General features: G+C 27.5%; 4 protein-coding genes across 4 annotated transcripts; 1 reads left to right on the top strand and 3 right to left on the bottom strand.

Moving 5' to 3' along the window:
- Nucleotides 1-1,297: 1,297 nt before the first annotated feature.
- On the top strand, nt 1,298-2,167 carry LOC114075577. Its single transcript, XM_027913953.1, has one exon. It carries the CDS (start codon nt 1,298-1,300, stop codon nt 2,165-2,167), a length of 870 nt encoding a protein of 289 aa, XP_027769754.1.
- A 2,365-nt stretch (nt 2,168-4,532) lies between these two features.
- On the bottom strand, nt 4,533-5,518 carry LOC107028110. Its single transcript, XM_015229163.2, has one exon. It carries the CDS (start codon nt 5,435-5,437, stop codon nt 4,712-4,714), a length of 726 nt encoding a protein of 241 aa, XP_015084649.1. The 5' UTR covers nt 5,438-5,518; the 3' UTR covers nt 4,533-4,711.
- Nucleotides 5,519-10,207: 4,689 nt separating this feature from the next.
- On the bottom strand, nt 10,208-11,262 carry LOC107013371. The gene has a single exon (XM_015213298.2). The coding sequence runs from the start codon at nt 11,184-11,186 to the stop codon at nt 10,392-10,394; it is 795 nt and encodes a 264-aa protein (XP_015068784.1). The 5' UTR covers nt 11,187-11,262; the 3' UTR covers nt 10,208-10,391.
- A 4,818-nt stretch (nt 11,263-16,080) lies between these two features.
- Nucleotides 16,081-17,360, bottom strand: LOC107013361. Its single transcript, XM_015213292.1, has one exon. It carries the CDS (start codon nt 17,207-17,209, stop codon nt 16,571-16,573), a length of 639 nt encoding a protein of 212 aa, XP_015068778.1. The 5' UTR covers nt 17,210-17,360; the 3' UTR covers nt 16,081-16,570.
- Between the last annotated feature and the right edge of the window lie 3,100 nt (nt 17,361-20,460).

Genomic DNA, 20,460 nt, shown 5'->3' with positions numbered 1-20,460 from the left:
TGGTCCCGATTTGGGTCAATTAAAAAAAATCATTAATTTTGATAAGATAATATATTTTCAGAATATCGTTGTATGATTTATATGGTCCCATTGATATTATAAATTAATAATTCTTTAAAAGTATAAATATATTTAAAATAATTTAGTAAAATATAATTTTATTATCTTTTGTTTAAATTTGAGTATAGTTAAAAGTGTTTTATTGCTTTCAAAAGTTTCAGTATTTTCACTACAAATCTGTTTAAGTACGTGTGAGATAATCTCTTTTTGTATTCACATAAATGCTTTAAGTATTTAATTTGTCATTGTTGATTTTGTGAAACCTTTTTTATGAGAAGTCATTATTATATATAATTTTAAGAAATTTTCTATTTTACTTATATGATAAATGTTTTTAGTAAAAATACAATAAATAATATTTAATTATGAAATAATAAACACTATGTATATTTGAAGAAAATATAATTCCCTAAAGTAATAATTTTTTATATACAAGTGTAAGATTTAATAATGGAGAAATATATGAAGTTATATAAAAGGGGTAGGAGACTTTATTCGATAACCTTAAAATTCTTGTATCTTTCTCTACATTGACAATATGTACTAAGCAACCTCAAAACCAATTAAACTAGGATTAGGAAATCTCATTAACCAACAAACCCTAATTAAACATAATTAAATAAATATCACAAATAATAAATTCTAAACTATTAACGAATCCTATATTTAAATTAATCATAAATAACAAATTCTAAGGAATACTATTCTTAGTTTATTTCCTACAAAAATGACTTTATTTTTTAACAATAAATTATAAATTCTTGAATCTATTTTACAATGAATTATATAACAACAACAAAAAAAACATATTATAATAAATCATACACATACATTATACATTATGTATAATTATTTTTTATATGAATCAATAAATATGATACCTAATATAGTAAGATACAATAATTTTGGATATTTATTTATTTTTAATGTGAATTCAATAAATATAATACATAAATTAGTAGAGTAAAATACAATGAATATTAATTAACCTTCATTAAATCTCAAAACACTAATTTGTTAATTAACTAATACCTCTACAAAATAATAATAATATGTCATAATTTGACATATATAAATTTAGTCAAATTTTAATACGGTAACTAAACAATAAAAAGTTTCCCAAATTAACTAAAAAGGGAAAAAAAAAAAAAGGACATACCCCAATTCTATAAGGAGTTGGTGATTAATATTATAAAAACCAACCAACTCCTCCCTCTTTTTATTCAATTACAAAACAATGCCTATATTACCAACTCTACAAAACATTGCTTCATCTAAAGCATCAGCAACAGCTTCAAGTGCTTTGTTCAAAGAAGCTGGCACTGATGTTCTTGTTAGATGTTCACAATCACATGGCGGTGGCGTTCGACTTCGAACAAATATGTGTAAATTCAATGAAAATCAGATCGTTAATGCTACTATTGGTTTTCCAATTATGGTTATAGTGTCTATAAAACGACATTCATCATGTTTGTCTTTTAAAGATCATATCTATGATCATAGAGCTATTAAAACCTTTTGGATTCCTTATGATGATATTGTTTCAGATGAGGATGCAACAAATATTATATCAAAACTAATTTGTTTGATGAATGTAATTCCCATGTTGAATGAGCAATGTATAAGTTATAGTGATACTAAGACAAGTAGTACCATGATGTTGACAAATAAGGATAGTTTGATTTCAAAGATTATGAATTTTGCTAGGGGTATGAAGGAATGTCCATCTAATGAAAATCATTGGTACATGACTTTGGGGATTACAAAGGTTACTTATTTGCCACATGAGAGTTTTATGAATTTGTATAACAAAATGGGACATGATTATAATTGGAATGCATGGAAAAAGACTCAAGAGGTATTGGATTCAAGAATAGCCGCGTTTAAATTGTTGAAGAAAATTGAAATCAAGAAAATGAAATTTCGAGCTAGTGAATTTAAGGATCGTAATTTACTAGACATGTGTTCTATTTGTCACGATGGATTCTTAGAAGGTTGTGTGGTTTCTTGTATTAATAAGTGTTGTCATGTCTATCATGATACTTGCATTTTGGAATGGCTTTTAAGGAATCGATCTTGTCCTTATTGTCGATCCAAGTTAGCATAGAAATTGTTTAGTTTAGGTTTATTTCTTGTTTTTTTTTTAATAATATTTAGTGTTGATTTAATATTATCTTGTCGATATTTATCATCAAAGAATGTGGTGCAGTGAATAAGACTGTTTCTCTTTTAATAAAAGATACTAAAAAATGCTTTCCCCCAAGTGATACTCTATGCAGCAGTAAATTTAAATTAATTAAATTATAATGCGGATAGCTGACTCTGAATTTGAAAAATAATAAATGTTTGCGCATGTTCTCTAAAAAAAAAATTGGCAAATATTGTCCCTAAAAGAACTTGTCATTTCAAATAACAGTGGCCTAATGTTTGAATAACTTATAAAGTCTTAGATCATAATTTAACATTTTCTCATGAATTTTAATTTGATCGAAATGGATCTTAACACGACGATTTAATAGTTTCTAATGTGCCATTACTATTTTCAGTCCTTAGTTAATTAACCATTTCTAAGTGCAAGTCTTCTTCAAATGTTCAATCATAATTTAAACTTTTTAAGAAGTAATGGTTGATATAGCTTAACTTCTTTTCTTCCCAGAAATTTATGGCTATTATAACATTTACTTTAGTGTCTTTAGACGTATAAAGTATAATTTAGATGATAGATTTTAATTATTGAAACTGATTTAATTAAACAAAATTATATTGGTGTTATTGTTCTCTTCTCTGTTTTCAATATAGATCACTAATCTATTTGTTTCACGTACTTAATATTTGAAGTGCCTTGAATTGGTAGCCTATTGAAAATAATTTTTTTACCTTGTCAAAGTAAGAGTAGGACTGATAATGCATACACATCATCCTTCTAGATTTGATTTACGAAATTATAATAAATATGTTATCGTCAATTAATCAAACAAAAATTAAAACTTTTTTACCAACCAATTAATAATCTCTATATAGACATGACTCTTGGAGTCTACATGCATGTTTTTCACATCCTCCCCATGAAACATTATAAAAAATCAAAGTGAAAAATAGTGGGTTGGTGTAAAAAGGAAAAAAAAAAAAATAGACCATAGTACTTGTGGAGTTCATTTAAATAATTAAAAAGTCGAAAGATTTTTAGGACGAACACCACCAGGGATAGTGGAATTCTTTTAAAAGGTTATATAATTAATTTAAACACCCAAAAAGATTTGAGAGAGATAGAAGTATAGAACATAGACAAGTGTAACAAATAAAAAGCTAAAACCTTGCTTTTCAAAAAATAAGAAAATATATGGTATTAAGTTAGGAGCAAAAGTAAAAAACTTTTTTCGCGGAATAATTACGATGATCAGGTCAGTTTAAACCCATATTAAAATAAATATTAAATAAAATTATATTCATCAAAATCAAACAAATGAAGAAAAAATCTTATTAAGATTTAAATTTTGTAATTTTTCATCCACTTTATTGATCGATAAGCAATATAAAATGAACAGAGTATATAAAGATTAAAATATTATTTTGTAGAAAATAAAAAGTTAAAATTAAAAAAGGGATATGAAAAGATTGAAGTAATTCTCTGGAAGGATCAGTTCCATACAAGTGTGGTCTCTCCAAGTCAATTTTTAGATCTACTTTTGCATTTATCTTTATGCCTTATTTAAAAAATGTTTAAAATTCCATTACTCAAATCACTAACTTACAATAGTTCAAAAGCATCTGATTTTTAGAACAGAAAATCTAAAATACTTCCACCACTGTCCACAAAAATATTCTTTTTGTTAATTTTTTCCAGATTCTTTTTTATTGAGTATCAGTGCATCATACTTTTTTATGGTTCAAATAGTTTGTATGTTTTTTAAAAAAATCCACTCAATGTTCAGCGTTTGTATCAAAAGTCAAATTTACATCGTGTAAGATCTAGTAAAGATGAGAGATACTTTTTGCGTTTATATCGAAATTCAGATTCACGTCGTGTAAAACTTAACAAGAAAGAGACAGTATTACCAAAAAAATATATATATATATTGAAAATTCAAAATCTAAATCTTTTATTAACAACAATAAAATAAAGGAATCATAGTAATCTCAGTGCAAATTATTTGGTGGTCCAAAATCCAAATAGATCAAATGTGAATGCATGAAAATGACTGAACATTCTCCCTTTGGCATATTTCTACATGTTTATATATCTATTCTTTTTCAAATATATTCTTGGAATTAATTTTGGAATTCCATATGACACTTTATTAGATTCACTTGCCTTAGATCTTTCTTCATATTTTCAAAAAGTTGACAAAGTTAATTTGAAAATAAATATTTAACTTTTTAAACTAACAAAAAATAGGGAAATTGATAAGTTAAATTTATACACCAAAAGTAAGTTAATGATTCAAAAATATTAACAAAGATATAAGGCAAACTTACATTTGCAAAAACCTCACAATGGCTTTCATCAAGCAACATGGAGGAGTACTATATATGTATATACTTTGTCTTTTTTCTATTTAACATAAACATCAGTTGTTTGCTTGCATTAAGATAGATTGTCTAGAGAGCAAAAACTAGTACACGAACATGATCATGAACTATATAAAAAAAGCTATGATTCATAAGAAACAACAGCTGAAAACTCTTCCTCCCTCAAAAATCTTTGTTGTCTTGCAATGAAATTCTCAACAGTTTTCTTGAATTCTTCATTGCTCATCTCGTCTTCTGGATACGAGGTTGTTGTCTTTGTCATAATTGGTTTTATACTGTCAGTGTTTATAACTTTTCGGGATCTTAATGTAGCTGATCGTGTCAATTTTTTTCTAGGTCTTTTCTCATCAACGGATAAAGATAGAGAGTTGTCCGAATGGCTACGATGAATTTTCTTTTCTAATTGTCTTTCCAACAGAGTACTCTGTTTCCTCTGTTTTTTGCTCTGTTCACAACAAGTCTCTTGTACACCAGTACTCTGTTTCCTCTGTTTTTTGCTCTGTTCACAATAAGTGTCTTTGTTCATCAAACATTTTTGCTTGAACTCATCGTACATATCGATTTTAACGTTGTTTATGGAAGCATCTTTAGTAGAGGACTGTCCTGATATTAAGAAGAGGATGATGACAATTATGTTTCCAAGAACAAAGACGAATCGAGGACTAATGAGCGTGACACCAAGTCCCTTGAAATTGAGTGGCAATTGAGTGGAAAATCTTGAGACTATGGCGAAAAATATGCAGAATTCGATGAAACGGAACAAAGTTGTGACTCGTTGACGCTTCTTGTACCTTAGCATAGCGTTTGCTTTCTCCAATTTGATGTTGTGTATATTTAAGGATTCCATATTTGTTTGTTTTAACAAGTGAAAGAGTAGTTCTTCTTCTTCTTATTTTATGTTTGTTGTTGAGATTGTGGGGATTTTAGAGGCCATGTTGGAGTATATATAGCCGCTATACAAGTATATATTCTTTATTTATTTCTTCTTTTCTTTCTTTATGTATCTATCGGAAAAGATTGAGACGTAAATAGATCTTATTCCTACCAGATAAATAGTAAGATAAATTAAAAAATAAAATAATGCTAACATAGCGATAATAATATTTGTAAGTGAACGGATAAGAAAATTCAAACTAGTTACCTACTCTATTACTACAATCAGAAAACACTCCCTTTCTTTTACTTTAGGCATATTCAAAATTTACTAGCTTAATTAATTTAAATTTATGTCAAATAAACCTATTAAAGAAAATAGCCATCAATTATATTTAGAATTTGATCACTTTTTCAGAATTAGATCAAGGGTCTAAGTCTAAAAGTGGCACAAAGTTTGTAGTTTAAAATTCAAATTCAGTATTTCTGTAAAAACATATGTATTCCAACCATCCACCATGCCTCTTTTTTCATCTAATAATTTTGTGTTGAAATAGATTCTTTCAATTTTCACTTTTTTAACTTTTTTTTATTCGTTTCACATTTCAGTAAAAAAAATTTAATTCTGATATTTTTTAGTCCAAACTCCAAAGGGACTATCACCAACAACACTGGTTGTTTGGTTTAAACTTCTAATATTTTAGATTAGTTATCTTAATATTATTTTTTATCGACTGTTTAGTTCAATATATTAAAAATAACATGTATTACATAAGAATTTTTTTTTGTTTTATCCTAGAATAGCTAATTTGGATATCTAGTTCACTTTGTAACTTAAACAACTTATTATGATACTAATTACTCATCTCAATATAATTTATCACAAAATTAACAACGAAATAGAAGATAACACAATAGTATATCGCACAATTGCAAACAACCCCCTTTTACTTTTATCACTTAGGAAACTTATTCGATTCATGTCTTAAAGAATAATTATAGTGCTTTTGGTATATAATACATAACAATTCCTTATTCCCATTGCCTCTATGTTGTTTGGCATAGCAGCAACTGAATCGCTGGTTTTACGTGATACTATTTGGTGTGCAAGTGGATATAATAATTTAGAATATGGTATAAGCATTTTCCAACACATGAGTTATTTGGATAAGAAGAATTATTCTTTGTTCTAATGAAACACATGAGGGATGGACCCTAATGTTTGCTCTCATTCAATTCAAATGAGAAAGTCCTATTTGGATTATGTTATAATAATGCTTTGCACTACATGGGTAGGAATGTTCATGCTGCATGAATTAAAATGTTGTGCAATCAGAATTGGAGTTCGGATTTTCAAAGAAAGATGATTTCAACAACTTCTACATAACAGATAAATTTCAATTATATAACAAATAAGACAGTATAATTTTTCATCAAAGAGAAATCAGATGAACCTTCTTTACCCTATCTAGCTTCTCTCTTTTATATAACTCATGTCATGCAACTCAACTATTTCAAAGATATTAACAGAGGAAATTTGTGTTATGCAGAGATTAATTACTTTAAAAGCCCTCTGTGACATCAATAGTTACTCCCTAGCTTTTATAACCATTAACCAACCAAACATTAGAGTATTGACTTATGTTCACTAATATTTATTTTTGGCATAGGTTAAAATATGAATCCTAATTTTCTAAAAAAAATTCTTTTATCATATGCCACTTTCATCAATAATATATGTTAATGTATTTCCAGGTGGCAAACTTGTATCCAAATGTACATATATTATTATTGGAAGTCCTATCTCCTTCCTTACAAACTAAGAAATTAATCATTTCTCATCCACATAACCGTTTTCCTACTTTTTTTTATAAAATATCACAAGCAAACTACTTATCTTTTAACCATGGTGGGCTCTTAATTGTTGGATTGAATTTACGTGGCAATTTAATAATAAAATATTGGTTTGTACTTGATATAAAAAAGACCTTCCAAATAATGTTAGTCATTTCTTAATTTGTATTACTCAAAAATATTGTCTTGCAGATCAAATTTAATAATTTAACTTTATACATTATAAATTAAAGTAAAGATATATACTATTTTATCATGATTAAGTGTTAAAAATCAATAATTGTATATTTATTGATGCAACGTAAAAATTATTGAGCTAAGACCTCATATCTTCTACTTTTAACATCTCTATACTAAATGGCCTAAATTATTGAGCTTAGAACCTATATCTTCACATTTTTTTATTTGATGAGTTGCTTCCTTTGCTTTAGTAATTGTTTTCTTATATCAAAAGAAATTATAGTTTGAACCCTACGACATTTAGTTAATTTGTAAAAGTCATTTAAAAGATAAAAGATTACTAATATCAGTGGGACTTATGTGAGTTATAAAAAGCTTAAAAATTAAGAAGCATACCGTGGGGTTCATTGAGTGGGCAAATTCAATGAATGATTGATCAATTAAAAAAAATATTTTAAGAATTATATTGCATTTTTTTTTAATTATTTCTTTTTCTCTAAAGGACTCAATTTGCTTAATTATTTAAATTATCAGCCGTTTGATGGATTAACGGGAAACATCCCCCTTTAGCAGCCACATCAATAAGTCCTAATATTTGCACTTTGCCCCCTTGAAAATCACAATTTGAAAAGTTTTACCGACGCTAAATTTTAGTGCTTAGCGCGAAAAATATTTTGCAAAAAGAAGCTAATAATACAATAAAGGATTTTCACTATAGTTCATAAAACAAAAAACTATTAAATTTATTTTAATAAATGACAAACCAATATCTTAGTTCTCATTAAAGAGAGAAAGGATATTTCTCTAGTTACACTTGCGTGCTTTTTTTACAGAAAAAATATAAAAATTCATTCTCGGATATATTTCTATCACCTATCAGACACATCTTTATCTTCATTTTGATAATCTCTATATTCTCTCGGGTACATATATCCTCTCTCGAATATTCATCCCCTCTTGGATACATTTCTATGCCCTCTCGAATACATCTTTTCATTAAATAATGTATCATTTACAATCTAGCAGATAATCAAATAATAAATTCGTTAACAATAAAAATTTAATTTTTTTGTAATTTAATAAACTTCTGAAATAAAAGATAATTAACCCCATATCTCTGTAAAATGTCCAAATATAATAAATAGATGCAAAGCTTAAATAAAGTGCACATCATGAATTAAATCTTCTTTTTTTTCCTTTTGAAAACTGAGTAGACTCCAAATCAGATCAAAATTTTATATGAATAAACAATATACAAGACAAAAGGCAAGATTATTCTTTTATTTTATCCTAATAATAGTTTAACTAATAAATCATGTTTAAGTGCAACTAGTGCAGGGGCGGATTTTGTGGATGTGTCTCCTTGATTTTTTTAAAAATTATACCGATAGGTATATTTTGAAATTTCTAAACATAAAATTAAAGGTTGACTTAATTAGTAATTGAAAATTTATCTTGAAATTTAAATTTTAAACACTTCATTTTTATTTTTTTGATGCTATTAGAAAAAATTTCGAATTCATTATAAGTATATTATTCTTTCGATATCTTAGTACAAACTTTTTGTGATTCTAAAAAACCTTTTTACAAAGAGATAATGATACAATCAATTAAATAAGACCTAGTTATTAGTTTAATAAATCAACCTCGTATGCTTTAACTAATTTCTTAATATTAATTATTTTAAAAAAAAAGGTGTTTTATTTATTTTAATCTTACTTTCTTATAATTTTTTGGACAATCGTGGTATCGTGGATGATTTGTTGCTTGGAGGATAATGCTTTCTTGTGTTTCTTCTACAAATAATATTTTTATGAAAATAAAAAATTAATTGCATTATAATGGATTTACTATTGTGTATGACAATTAAATATTATGTATGTTTTTCCTATGTTTCTTGAAGAATATTTTTTTAAAAAAATAATCAGAATTAATTGGATTATAATTGTTTTACTATGTGAGTGAGTAACTAAATATTCTGTCTGTTTTTCTGTGCTTTTTTTCTAGAATAATTTTTTTTTTTTTTTTAAAAAAAGGAGACATTAATTGCATTAAAATGGATTTATTATTGTGTATGACATAATTAAATATTCTGTTGATTCTGGCTAGTGGATATTATGCAAACTCGGTATCACACGGTGGATTTAGAGTATATCGAGATGGACACCACTTTGATATATTCCTTGCTCATTTTTCTACTCCATTATTTTAAAATTTTACTGCTATATATATTATTATTATTTATATTTTTAAATATTATATATTTTATTATTATATTTTTTATTTTAATTTATTTAATTTATTTTTTTAGTTCGTTTAAAAAAAAAGAAACATTTATATATTAAATAACAATTGACTATAAAAAATCTATTTTGTCCTTAATAAAATAATTTACAATCACATAAATTTCTATCATTCATTTTGAATCACAAGTTTTAACAGTTTTTCTTTCTTTCTTAAACTTTTTGTCAAGTCAAACTATCTCACATAAAATGAGACAGAAGGAGTTGGAGTTTTCTACCATACATATACATTGAGAAATACATTTGGATACATATATTTTTGGTTATAAATACACTATAATAGGGAGAGAGGACAAGGAGGCGAGTGACTTTATTATGTAATTTATATATATGTAAATCTACTTGAATATAGTACACCTAATTTTAATCCATATATCTAAGATTAGTATATCTCAGACAGCAAAATCTGATAAAATAACTCAATCTTATGTTTGACAAAAGCTTGAGAGTTGTGATAGTGTGCATTTAAACATTAAAAATCATATGGTAGGTAGAATTGCAGCTCCTGCTATTAGAGATTTATCTTTGTTCTTTAATTTACATTTCAACAACCTAATAATGTATATTAGTTAAAACACTTGATGTCTCTGTTTATGTTAATACAACAGATGAAAATAACTCTTCTTCCCTTAAAAACCTCTGTTGTCTTGCAATGAATGCTTCAACAGTGTTCCTGAATTCTTCGTTACTCATTTCATCCTCCACCCATTTTACATTGTCAGTGCGTATAACTTTCAAACATCCTACTGTAGCGGACCAGATCAATTCTTTTCTAGGCTCCTCATCATGAGATATACTGGTAAAGCTCTCTGAATGGCTACGATTAAGTCTTTTTTCTACTAATTGTCTCTGCACTTGTTTCCTCTGTTTCTTGCTCTGTTCACAGTAAGCATTTTCTACTAGAATGCTCTGTTTCCCCTGTTTCTTGCTCTGCTCACAGTAAACGTTTTCTACTAGAATACTCTGTTTCCCCTGTTTTTTACTCTGTTCACAATAGGTATTTGCTGCTAGAATGCTCTGTTTCTTGCTCTGTTCATAATTCATGGAACATTTTTGCTTGTACTCATCGTACAAATCCATTTTAACGTTGTTTGTGGATCCATCTTTACCAGATGAATGTCCTGATTTCAAGAAGAGGATGATGATAATGGTGTTTCCAAGAACAAAGACGAATCGAGGACTAATGAGGGTAACACCAAGTCCCTTGAAACACTCGATCGAGAGCTTGAAATTGAGTGGAAATCGAGTAGAAATTCTTGAGATTATGGCGAAAAATATGCAGAATTCTATCAAACGGAACAATATTGTCACGTTTTGACGCTTTTTGTACCTGAACATAGCGTTTGCTTTCTCTAATTTGATTTTGTGAAAATTTAACGATTCCATTTTATTTTTTGTTCAATAAAATTTTGGTTTCAAGTGAAAAATAATATGTTTGGTTTGAGATCGTGTGGTTTTTAAAGGCAACATTGGAGTGTTATATATATAGCAATAGAAGTATGAAGTCTTTATTTATTTATTTATTTATCTTTTTTGCTTTTTATTTTCTATTGCTTGAGGGCATATTCGAAATGACAAGATTTATACAAATAGTCACTTTCTGCAGAAGAAGTTGATCACTTTATAAAAATTAGATCAATATTCCAAAATCTAAAAGTGGCACATAGTCTTCGTGAGTTTAAAATTAAAATCTCATAGTTAGACTAGTGATTTGAACTTGAATAAAAATTTAATTAGGAGGCTATAATCTAATTTAAATTTATATCGATCGATAAAATTATTACTAGGCTGATACATTCCTCGCCAAGAGATAGTTTTATTTTTAGAATTCAAATCTAAAATTGTTGATAAAACAATGGATATATTTCAACCAGTCCGGCTAAAAGATTGGTGATCTTTCTCATTTTGTGTTTGTATTTGAAATAGATTCTTGTCGTTTTTCACTTACTCAATTGATGGGGTTTTAATAAAGTGATATACAAGTGCATATAATAATAATAATTTAGAATAGGATATAGGCATTTCCAACTCAATTATTCAGATAAAAGAACGATTCTTCATTCTAATAATTCACATAAAAGTGATGGACCCTAATGTTTTAATTTACTTTCATTTAAATTACGAAACAGAGAAAAAAAAAGACAACAAATGAGAAAGTGCAGTATGGATTATCCTATAATGTTTTGAAAAATGGCCACTTGATGTCCTCGAATCTTGCCAGCATTACATGGATTAAGGAAAAAATCTCTTATCTAAATTGTTTGGAGCTAATTTTACGTGTATTTAACTTTTTTTTTTATTAATATTAATATAGACAATGAAGAAGAGATAACTTCGAAACTATGCATGAATTATAACAATTGATACAAGTTATGTGATGTATTATTTTCGCAGATTAAATGTGGAATATGACTGAGAGTTTAAAAGTCATTTTTTTAGTACATCAAATTAGAAAACAAAGTATGAATGTTTAAGATTGTCACTCTATTCAAATATAAAATAAAGTATTCATTTCGAAATAAATCTTAAAAATTAATTATCTTTTATCCCTAGACGAGCACTTATAACCTTATCCATTTAGTGAGAATAATTGACATCCTGTTAATTGTAATATTGATATACTATTCAGTGAGTACTAGATTTTAAATCAATTATTTGGCTACTTGTTGTCCAATGAGGTGACTTGACACTTTGGACACTTCTAATTTCATCAATAATATATGAGTTAGTTAATGTATTTCCAGATGGCAAACTTATATCCAAGTTTACATTTTTTTACAAAATTAAAACTCTCATCTCCTTCCTTATAAACTAAGAAATTGAATTTGTCATATTATGGTTTTCCTACTTTTTCTTTTTTTTGGTTATAAAACTCTCACACGAAAAATACATATCTTTATATTATGGTGGGCACAATATGGTCGGAATAATTTTACGTGACAATATTATAATATTCATAATAAAAAAAGATTGTTTTATTCTTTAATTTGACTTAGAAAACACCCTCCAAGAAAGTTGGCTAATTCTAAGGTAAAACTAATACCACCCAAAAATAATCCTCTTGCATTTGATAAACAAATGTTTAGATCACAAACTTTTAAATCTTTCTTTTATTTTAAAATTATATATTAGTGAAATACCGTTACATAAATGAAAATGAGTGAAATGTTTTACCATGAAGTAATGAGAAAAAAAAACCTTCATTTAACATCTCACTACTACTTGGTATAAATAATTGGGACTGGACCCCATATACTCAGTTTTTTATTTGTTTTATTACTTTTTACGGTTCGTTAAAAAGGAAAAAGGTAAATAATTGATAAGACAGTATATTGTATTTCTTGAATGGGAAAACGGCCTACTCTATATATAACTCAATTTTGTGATATAAGAATTGACATTCCTTTCGTTATAAAGTAATTTCTATGTGTTATATTCTCTTCGTCTAACGGACGTAAGAAAAATAATTTTTAATATACTTTTTTGATTTATTATTATGATGTTCAAATATTTTTCACTGATTTCTTTATGAAATTTATTATAAATATCTCATTATTTTTTTAACACGTGTAAAAATAAATTACAATATAATCACAATTCAAATAATAATAATAGAGATATATAAAAAAAACTCAAATAGAATATAAAACTTAAAAAGAAAATATCTGAAGAAATAAAATATCTCTCAACTTTGATAAAAGAATCATATATACTCCTACATTTTTATAACAAAAAATATATTAATTTTGAATCATAAATTTGAGATAGACATAATACATATATTGGACTCTAAATTTGGCTTCAAATTTTAACTTTTACCTCCAACTTTCATAATGCACAAACAGACACTTTAATTATTCAACTTTTATATAAATAAACATTTGAGTCCTGCAGGGCATACTACGCGGAGAACAAAAAATGACATGTAGGACGACATGTTGGACATATGTGTCTATTTGTTTAACTTTATACAAATTTAAGTGTTTATTTATATACATCCAAAATTGAAGGGCATAAATATAATTTAAAATAAAGTTAAAAAACATATTTATATATTATGCGTTCGAGATATATATCAAAAACCTTTCGCCCCTCGTGATTTGTTAAATTGGGGCAGGCCATGGGCCCATTGAGTGGGTCAATTCAATGAATGATTGGGCTTGAGGGCGGCTTTCGGAGCCCCGATCTCATAGTGGGAAACATAGAAAACTTAGTAGGCTCCAAATTTTATATTGATTTAAAAATACAAAACAAAAGGCAAAATTAATTTCCTTTTCCATCCTAACAATAGTTTTAACATTATAATTATCTCCAAGTGCAAACTTTATTGGAAGAGATATAGATACAATCAATTATTAACTAAGACCTTGTTCGTTTATTAAACCAACCTATTAGATAATGACATTCCAATAAAATTAACCTTAACCTACGCGCTTTATACGTCTTTTAGGTATTATAATAATAAGAATATATTTTTTAAAAATAGCATAAAAATCGATTCAATATAATAGTTCTTCGTATAATTAATAAATGATCAGATATAAGAGTCGAATTCAATATAATAGTTCTTCTTACAATTAATAAATGATCAGGTATAAGAGTCAATTCAATATAATAGGTCTTCTTACAATTTGTTCTATTGCTTATTTCCTTGAACAAAAGTATCATTCAAAAAAAATCCTTTTTTGCTTAATCTGCATCTATAATTAAGTACCTTTTCATAAATCAAAATAAAAGAAATCGTGTAGCTTTAACAGAAAAAAAGTATATTTAGTGACAATTTTATTTGGGGGCAATTTTCACATATAGCAAACAAAAAATTCAAATTTGTCTGCTATACCAAAGTTTGAATAATTGCGCTCAATAACAAATAAATATATATATATTCGCTAAACATATACAACTGAAAGTTATGTCTATTTTGCTATGCATATATAGAAAAGAAGCAATTGTATAATTCGTTGGCTCCTCTTCAAATTTGTATAAATTCACTGGCAGGCCATTTGTATAAATTATTGTTAGCCTCTCATTTGTATAAATCGTTGTTAGCCTCTCAATTTAATTGTATGTGTTTGTATATTTGTATAGAATTTGAGTTTGTATACAACTGAATTGAATTGTATAAAATGAGAAAGAGAGAAAGGGAAAAAAGACTTGGGCAAAGAAATATTTGTATTGTATTATTATAAATGTATAGGACGGAGATATATGTATTTGCATGTATATATTGTATGAAGCGAGATACGCGAGAGACAAGCTAAATGGCAATTGACACATACAATACGCCCAGTCGCTTCTCGTGGATTTTCATAACCCTGCTGTACAAAAATGGGATATGCACTTGAAATGAATGTCCGAGTTAAGATATATATCATGAGCGATACGGAAGGAAGAGAGGCGACTGACAATAGTTTGCTATGAAATACAAATAAACCATTTAATGATAGCACTATATTTATTTTACATAATTAATTTGTAATTCTATCATAAAGCAAAAATAAACATTTCTAAGAATTTATTTGTAAAAAAATGTGTTGAAACTTAGAGCAATAGTTACCTCTGCTCTTTATTTAGAGCAATAGTTACCTCTGCTCTTTAGCCGTCTTTCTTAGACTTAACCTAATTTCTGAAAGAAAAAAAAAAGACTAAGAGTGTGTTTGGTATGAAGGAAAACATTTTCTGGAAAATGTTTTCCAATTTTCCCATGTTTGGTTGGGACAAAAGTTTCGGAAAATGTTTTCCAAATCAACTCTTTTTCCTCAAAATTAAGGAAAATGCCTTCCCTTCAAAAATTAAGGAAAACATTTTCTAGGAAAACATTTTCCTCCATACCAAACACACCCTAAGAAGAAGATGTTTCTACTTTTTAGTAGCCTTCACTATTTTCATTTCTATCTATCATTAATAAAAAGAAAAAAGGTGAATACTTCTGCCATGAGTTTTCTTTTTATAAAAAAAATAAAATAAAATAGACGAGTAGAAGTTTCTTCTCATATTACTAAGAAAAATAAAAGTTCTCATATTACTAAGAAAAATAGAAGTTCTCATATTACTCCCCATCTCCATACATTCCTATCCATATGTCCTACTTACAAAGAATTTTTTTTTAACTTTTTGAGAATTATTTGTCTTGAAATTATGAATTTGATCAATATAAAAAAATAAATAACTCATTAATTTTTATTGATCAATTTAATTAATTAAAATAAATTAGTTCATGTCATTGAAAATTTATTTCATGATAACACTAAATATGGTACCTAATTTTGTGAATATTGTATGGTGAAACTTTTCTTTTTCCTTCCATGGAAGTGATCAAGATCAGATACAAATTTGGCAAGGCATCGATTTCCATTACCACACATTTCAGGCTCACTTCTGTCTGAATGGAAGATTCTCATAATTTAATCAGTGCCATTGATACCCAAATACTATCCGGACAAGGGGTGTCAAGCGATATCCTTTCGTCAGAAAATTACATTGTATATAAAAGTTCAATTTTAATTTGTTTGGCCTAGTGGTTAAAAGGTCGCAAAAAGTTCCTCAAGGTTGTCACTCAATTTGTACAAGTCTTGTATGTGTATACTGGAAGGTGGTGCAAGCGAGAGACATGGAACCTATGATCGTCCAAAGTGACCATTTATTGGTACTTGTTAATATATTGTGAATGCTGGATCTTTGTCCATACACTTACATTTGTTATCTCAAAATCTGATCACATAATGTGCTAGTTAAAACTCTGTTGTTTCTTCCATGATATGACTTGTAATTTATGTATCTCTTATGTTGAAAACTGAAAACTCTTCTTCCTTCAATAATCTTTGATGTCTTGCAATAAACGCCTCAACAGTTTTCCTGAATTCAACACTGCTCAGCCCATCCGAGGTTGTCGTCATCGCTGGTTTTACACTCTCAGTATCTATATTTTTCAAGCATCCAACTGTAGCTGACCTGTTCATTCTTTTTCTACTTTTTTTCTCATCACGAGCCAAACATAAAGAGTTTCCCGAATGACTACGATGGATTCTCTTCTCTAATCGCCTTTCTGCCACATTGCTCTGTTCACAATTAACCTCTTCAACAGAAATGCTCTGTTTTTTGCTCTGTTCATTGTTCATCCAATATTTTTGTGTGTACTCATCATATAACGTGGAACCATCTATAGCAGATGAATGTCCTGATTTGTAGAAGAGGATGATTACAATTGTGTTTACAAGAACAAAGACGAATCGAGGACTAATGAGGGTGACACCAACATAATCTGTCGAGAGTGCCAATTGAATGGAAAATCTTGATATTATGGCGAAAAATATGAAGAATTCGATGAGTCGAAACAACATTGTCACTCTTTGACGCTTTTTACCATTTGCTTTCTCCAATTTGATGTTGTGGAAATTTAAGGATTCCATGTATAATAAATAAATACTTTCACTCGAAACCAAAATAATGTATTTGGATCAAGTTTTGATCAAGGAGAAAAATGATGTTAATCTTTTATGTTTGTTGTTGAGATTCTGAGGAGTATATATAGGCTATACAACTGTAAGTATTTTTTTTTATAATTGTTGAACTAAAACATGCTTGTCGTTTTCACTTTATCTTTTTTCTTTATAGGGTACATTGGAAGAGATTAATAAATTTCTTTTTCATGAAAATAATAATTTTTTTTTCTTCCAAGTGCTAACTTTTTCTGATTAATAATTTTATATGTTTATGATCTTTATTTGTTAGATAAAGTATGCACACTTCTACATGTGTTTTACATTCACGTTATTCACTTCTATCAAATATCTATGTTTATAATCTTCAATAATGATGATTTCTTCAATTTGTGTATTGAAATTGTTATTCATCTGTTTTAATTTGTTTTATTTGATTAATTTTTATTTTGCTTGTAAAATCTAAGAAAATAATGAAGATTTTGATTATTGTGTCTTAACGAAAATTATATGCATTAAAATGTCATTTAATCTTATAATTTTAGACATACAATATGAAAAATTAGAATTAAAGAGTTGCCAAAAAAAATAAAAGATACACTCTTTTTTAGACAAATTATAAAGAAATAAAGTAAGACAAACAGATTGAATTTGAAGAAATATTAAGTTTACTTCTAATCAGATATATTCACGGAAGTCATATATGAATGGGTAAATTACGCGATCAAGCAAACTTATACTATTTAATTACTTATCATATATATATAGTTTGCTATAATTATACTCGCGAATAACATTATACATTAATTATGTGGGTTGACCTCGAGTTTGTGTAATTAGTCACTTTTGTATAATGTATAATTCGGCGGAATATATAAATACATATGTATAACATACACTTTTTTGACCTATATACATATACAATTCACCTCTCTCCCGCTTTATGCCCTCTCTCACTCGCCTCTATCTTCCCTCTCCCAATCTCGATCGCCTCTCTCCTCCATCTCCCAATCTCGCTTGCCATATATAAATCCATATGTGTAATAGACAATTCTGTGCCTTCTCTCCTCCCTCACCCAATCTTGCTTGCCATATATAAATCCATATGTATAATAGACAATTCTCTGCCTTCTCTCCTCCCTCACCCAATCTTGCTCGCCTCTCTCCTCTCTCTCCCAGTCTCGCTCGCCTTTTTCCCTCTCTCAATCTCGCTTGACATATATACAAAATACATATTATAATATACAATTATCTAACCGATATACATATACAATTCACTTTTCTCTTACTCTTATCTCCCTCTATCGCCTCTCTCCCCTCTCTCTCCAGTCTCGCTCGCATCTATCCTCCATATAACATATAATTACGAAAACTATAATTATGTGGATAATTAAGTTATTTTTAAGCGGCTATATATGAATATTTCTATATAAATATGCAATAATAATTTGTTTTTATTTTTTTGTAATAACTAATAATTGTCCAAATAATACCTTCGTATTATCAGGCTAAAGCAACATGCCAAAAATAGGTGAGTATGATTAGCACACTGTATTGGTAATAATTGTTAAATATTATTAAGTATATGCTTAATTAGCATACTGTACGTCTGTACCGGATTATTATTATTTTTTTCCTTTTTTATAGCTTACGTGGAAACTTCCCAGAATATATGTTTTAGTTAATATATTTTCAAGTGTACATATTTTATTGGAAGACCCACCTCCTTACTTACAAACTAAGAAATTGTCATTTGCCGCATGCCGGTTTTCCTACTAGTATTATTTTTTTAAATAAAAAATTACACAAAATATATAAAGAACTGTTGCTAAAAAATTAATTTGCATCGAGTGTTTGTATCAAGTCAACATAATTTTTATTATTATATAATTTAACGAAGTAAAATGAAAAAATAAATTTCAACACATGACATACATATATTGATTTGATATAAATACTTGATATAATAAATTTTATTCAAATTTATTAATAAATTATTTCTTTTACATCTCTCTCCTGGCAAACTCATTATCTTTAAGATCGGAAGTGAGTTAAAGTGCGAAACTCACTATCCGACCAATTTCCTCAATCTTACTTTTTTGTCTATTTAATATTAATTAAAAATCTAAATTAAAATATAATATTTATATTAAAGAATTTCATTTCAAAATCTTTAATAAAGATATACTAACAACATTTACAATCATACCCAAATCGTTACCGGTCGGACTAATTTTTTATGTTTATATTATAAATTATAACAATTCAATAAAGACTGCTTTGTCCTTTGAGTTCGGCAAATGTTTTCCCAATAAAGTTAGCAATTTCTTGATTCAACAACACTATCAATTTTAACAAAGCCTTCATTTTCCCCTTAAATTTATATCAAATTCACGTAATTAAGACAGATAAAATAATTTTAAATATTAAAACTCAAAAACAATAGTACGACCATTTAGTTCAAACGAAAAAACTTTCCGGTATGATATTTGAGACCGTCAAAAGGGGCAGCATTTTCGTTATAAAGCAAAAGGAAGCAATAGAAACCACTTCTTTTTTTTATTTTATTTTTTTCTCATAAAAGAAACCACAAAACTCCCACTTTTAACATCTCATGACACTATTACACGGCCAAAATCATTGAACTTGTCTCCATATTTTCACCTTTTTAATTTTTAGATTTGATTAGTAATTATCTTCTCAATATTAAAAGTATAAAAATCATGGCAATTAAATATAGGAAATTTTATATAATTAGACTTATTTCACTAAAATAAATATTGTTATTAGTTTTAAAATATTACATATCTCACTAATTTAAGATTTCTCTATCATATATTGAGCAAATTACATTTCAATACATGTATTTTTGCTACCAGATACTCATGAATTGAAAAAGAGGTGAGCGAGATTGAGAAGGGAGATGAATGAGACTAGTATATATTTCATAAACATGCGAATTATACTAGATATATATTACTAGGAGTGTCAAAAATGAACTCAAATATACGTAACCCACCCAACCGCCAGAATTTCAGAAGTTGGGGTCAAGATGATTTGAATTTGGTTCTATCTCAACCTACTCAAGCATAACACATTTGAAGAGAATCCTCAATTGAGCCCAATTCAATCTCCAATTTCAACCCGTTTTAGAATTTTTTATTAAGATATATTCATATATTTAAGGTATGAATTATTATTTATTTAACATCTTTTAGAGT

The sequence above is a fragment of the Solanum pennellii genome, chromosome 1 (genome assembly GCF_001406875.1).
Source record: "Solanum pennellii chromosome 1, SPENNV200".
In the NCBI taxonomy this organism is placed as follows: domain Eukaryota; kingdom Viridiplantae; phylum Streptophyta; class Magnoliopsida; order Solanales; family Solanaceae; genus Solanum; species Solanum pennellii.
The sequence above is the reverse complement of the archived record's forward strand: the minus strand, read 5'-3'. Positions and strand labels throughout refer to the sequence as shown.

Bases quoted from the DNA above. Each gene is read 5' to 3' on its own strand.
- LOC114075577 (XM_027913953.1), top strand. From the start codon at position 1,298: ATGCCTATATTACCAACTCTACAAAACATTGCTTCATCTAAAGCATCA.
- LOC107028110 (XM_015229163.2), bottom strand. From the start codon at position 5,437: ATGGAATCCTTAAATATACACAACATCAAATTGGAGAAAGCAAACGCT.
- LOC107013371 (XM_015213298.2), bottom strand. From the start codon at position 11,186: ATGGAATCGTTAAATTTTCACAAAATCAAATTAGAGAAAGCAAACGCT.
- LOC107013361 (XM_015213292.1), bottom strand. From the start codon at position 17,209: ATGGAATCCTTAAATTTCCACAACATCAAATTGGAGAAAGCAAATGGT.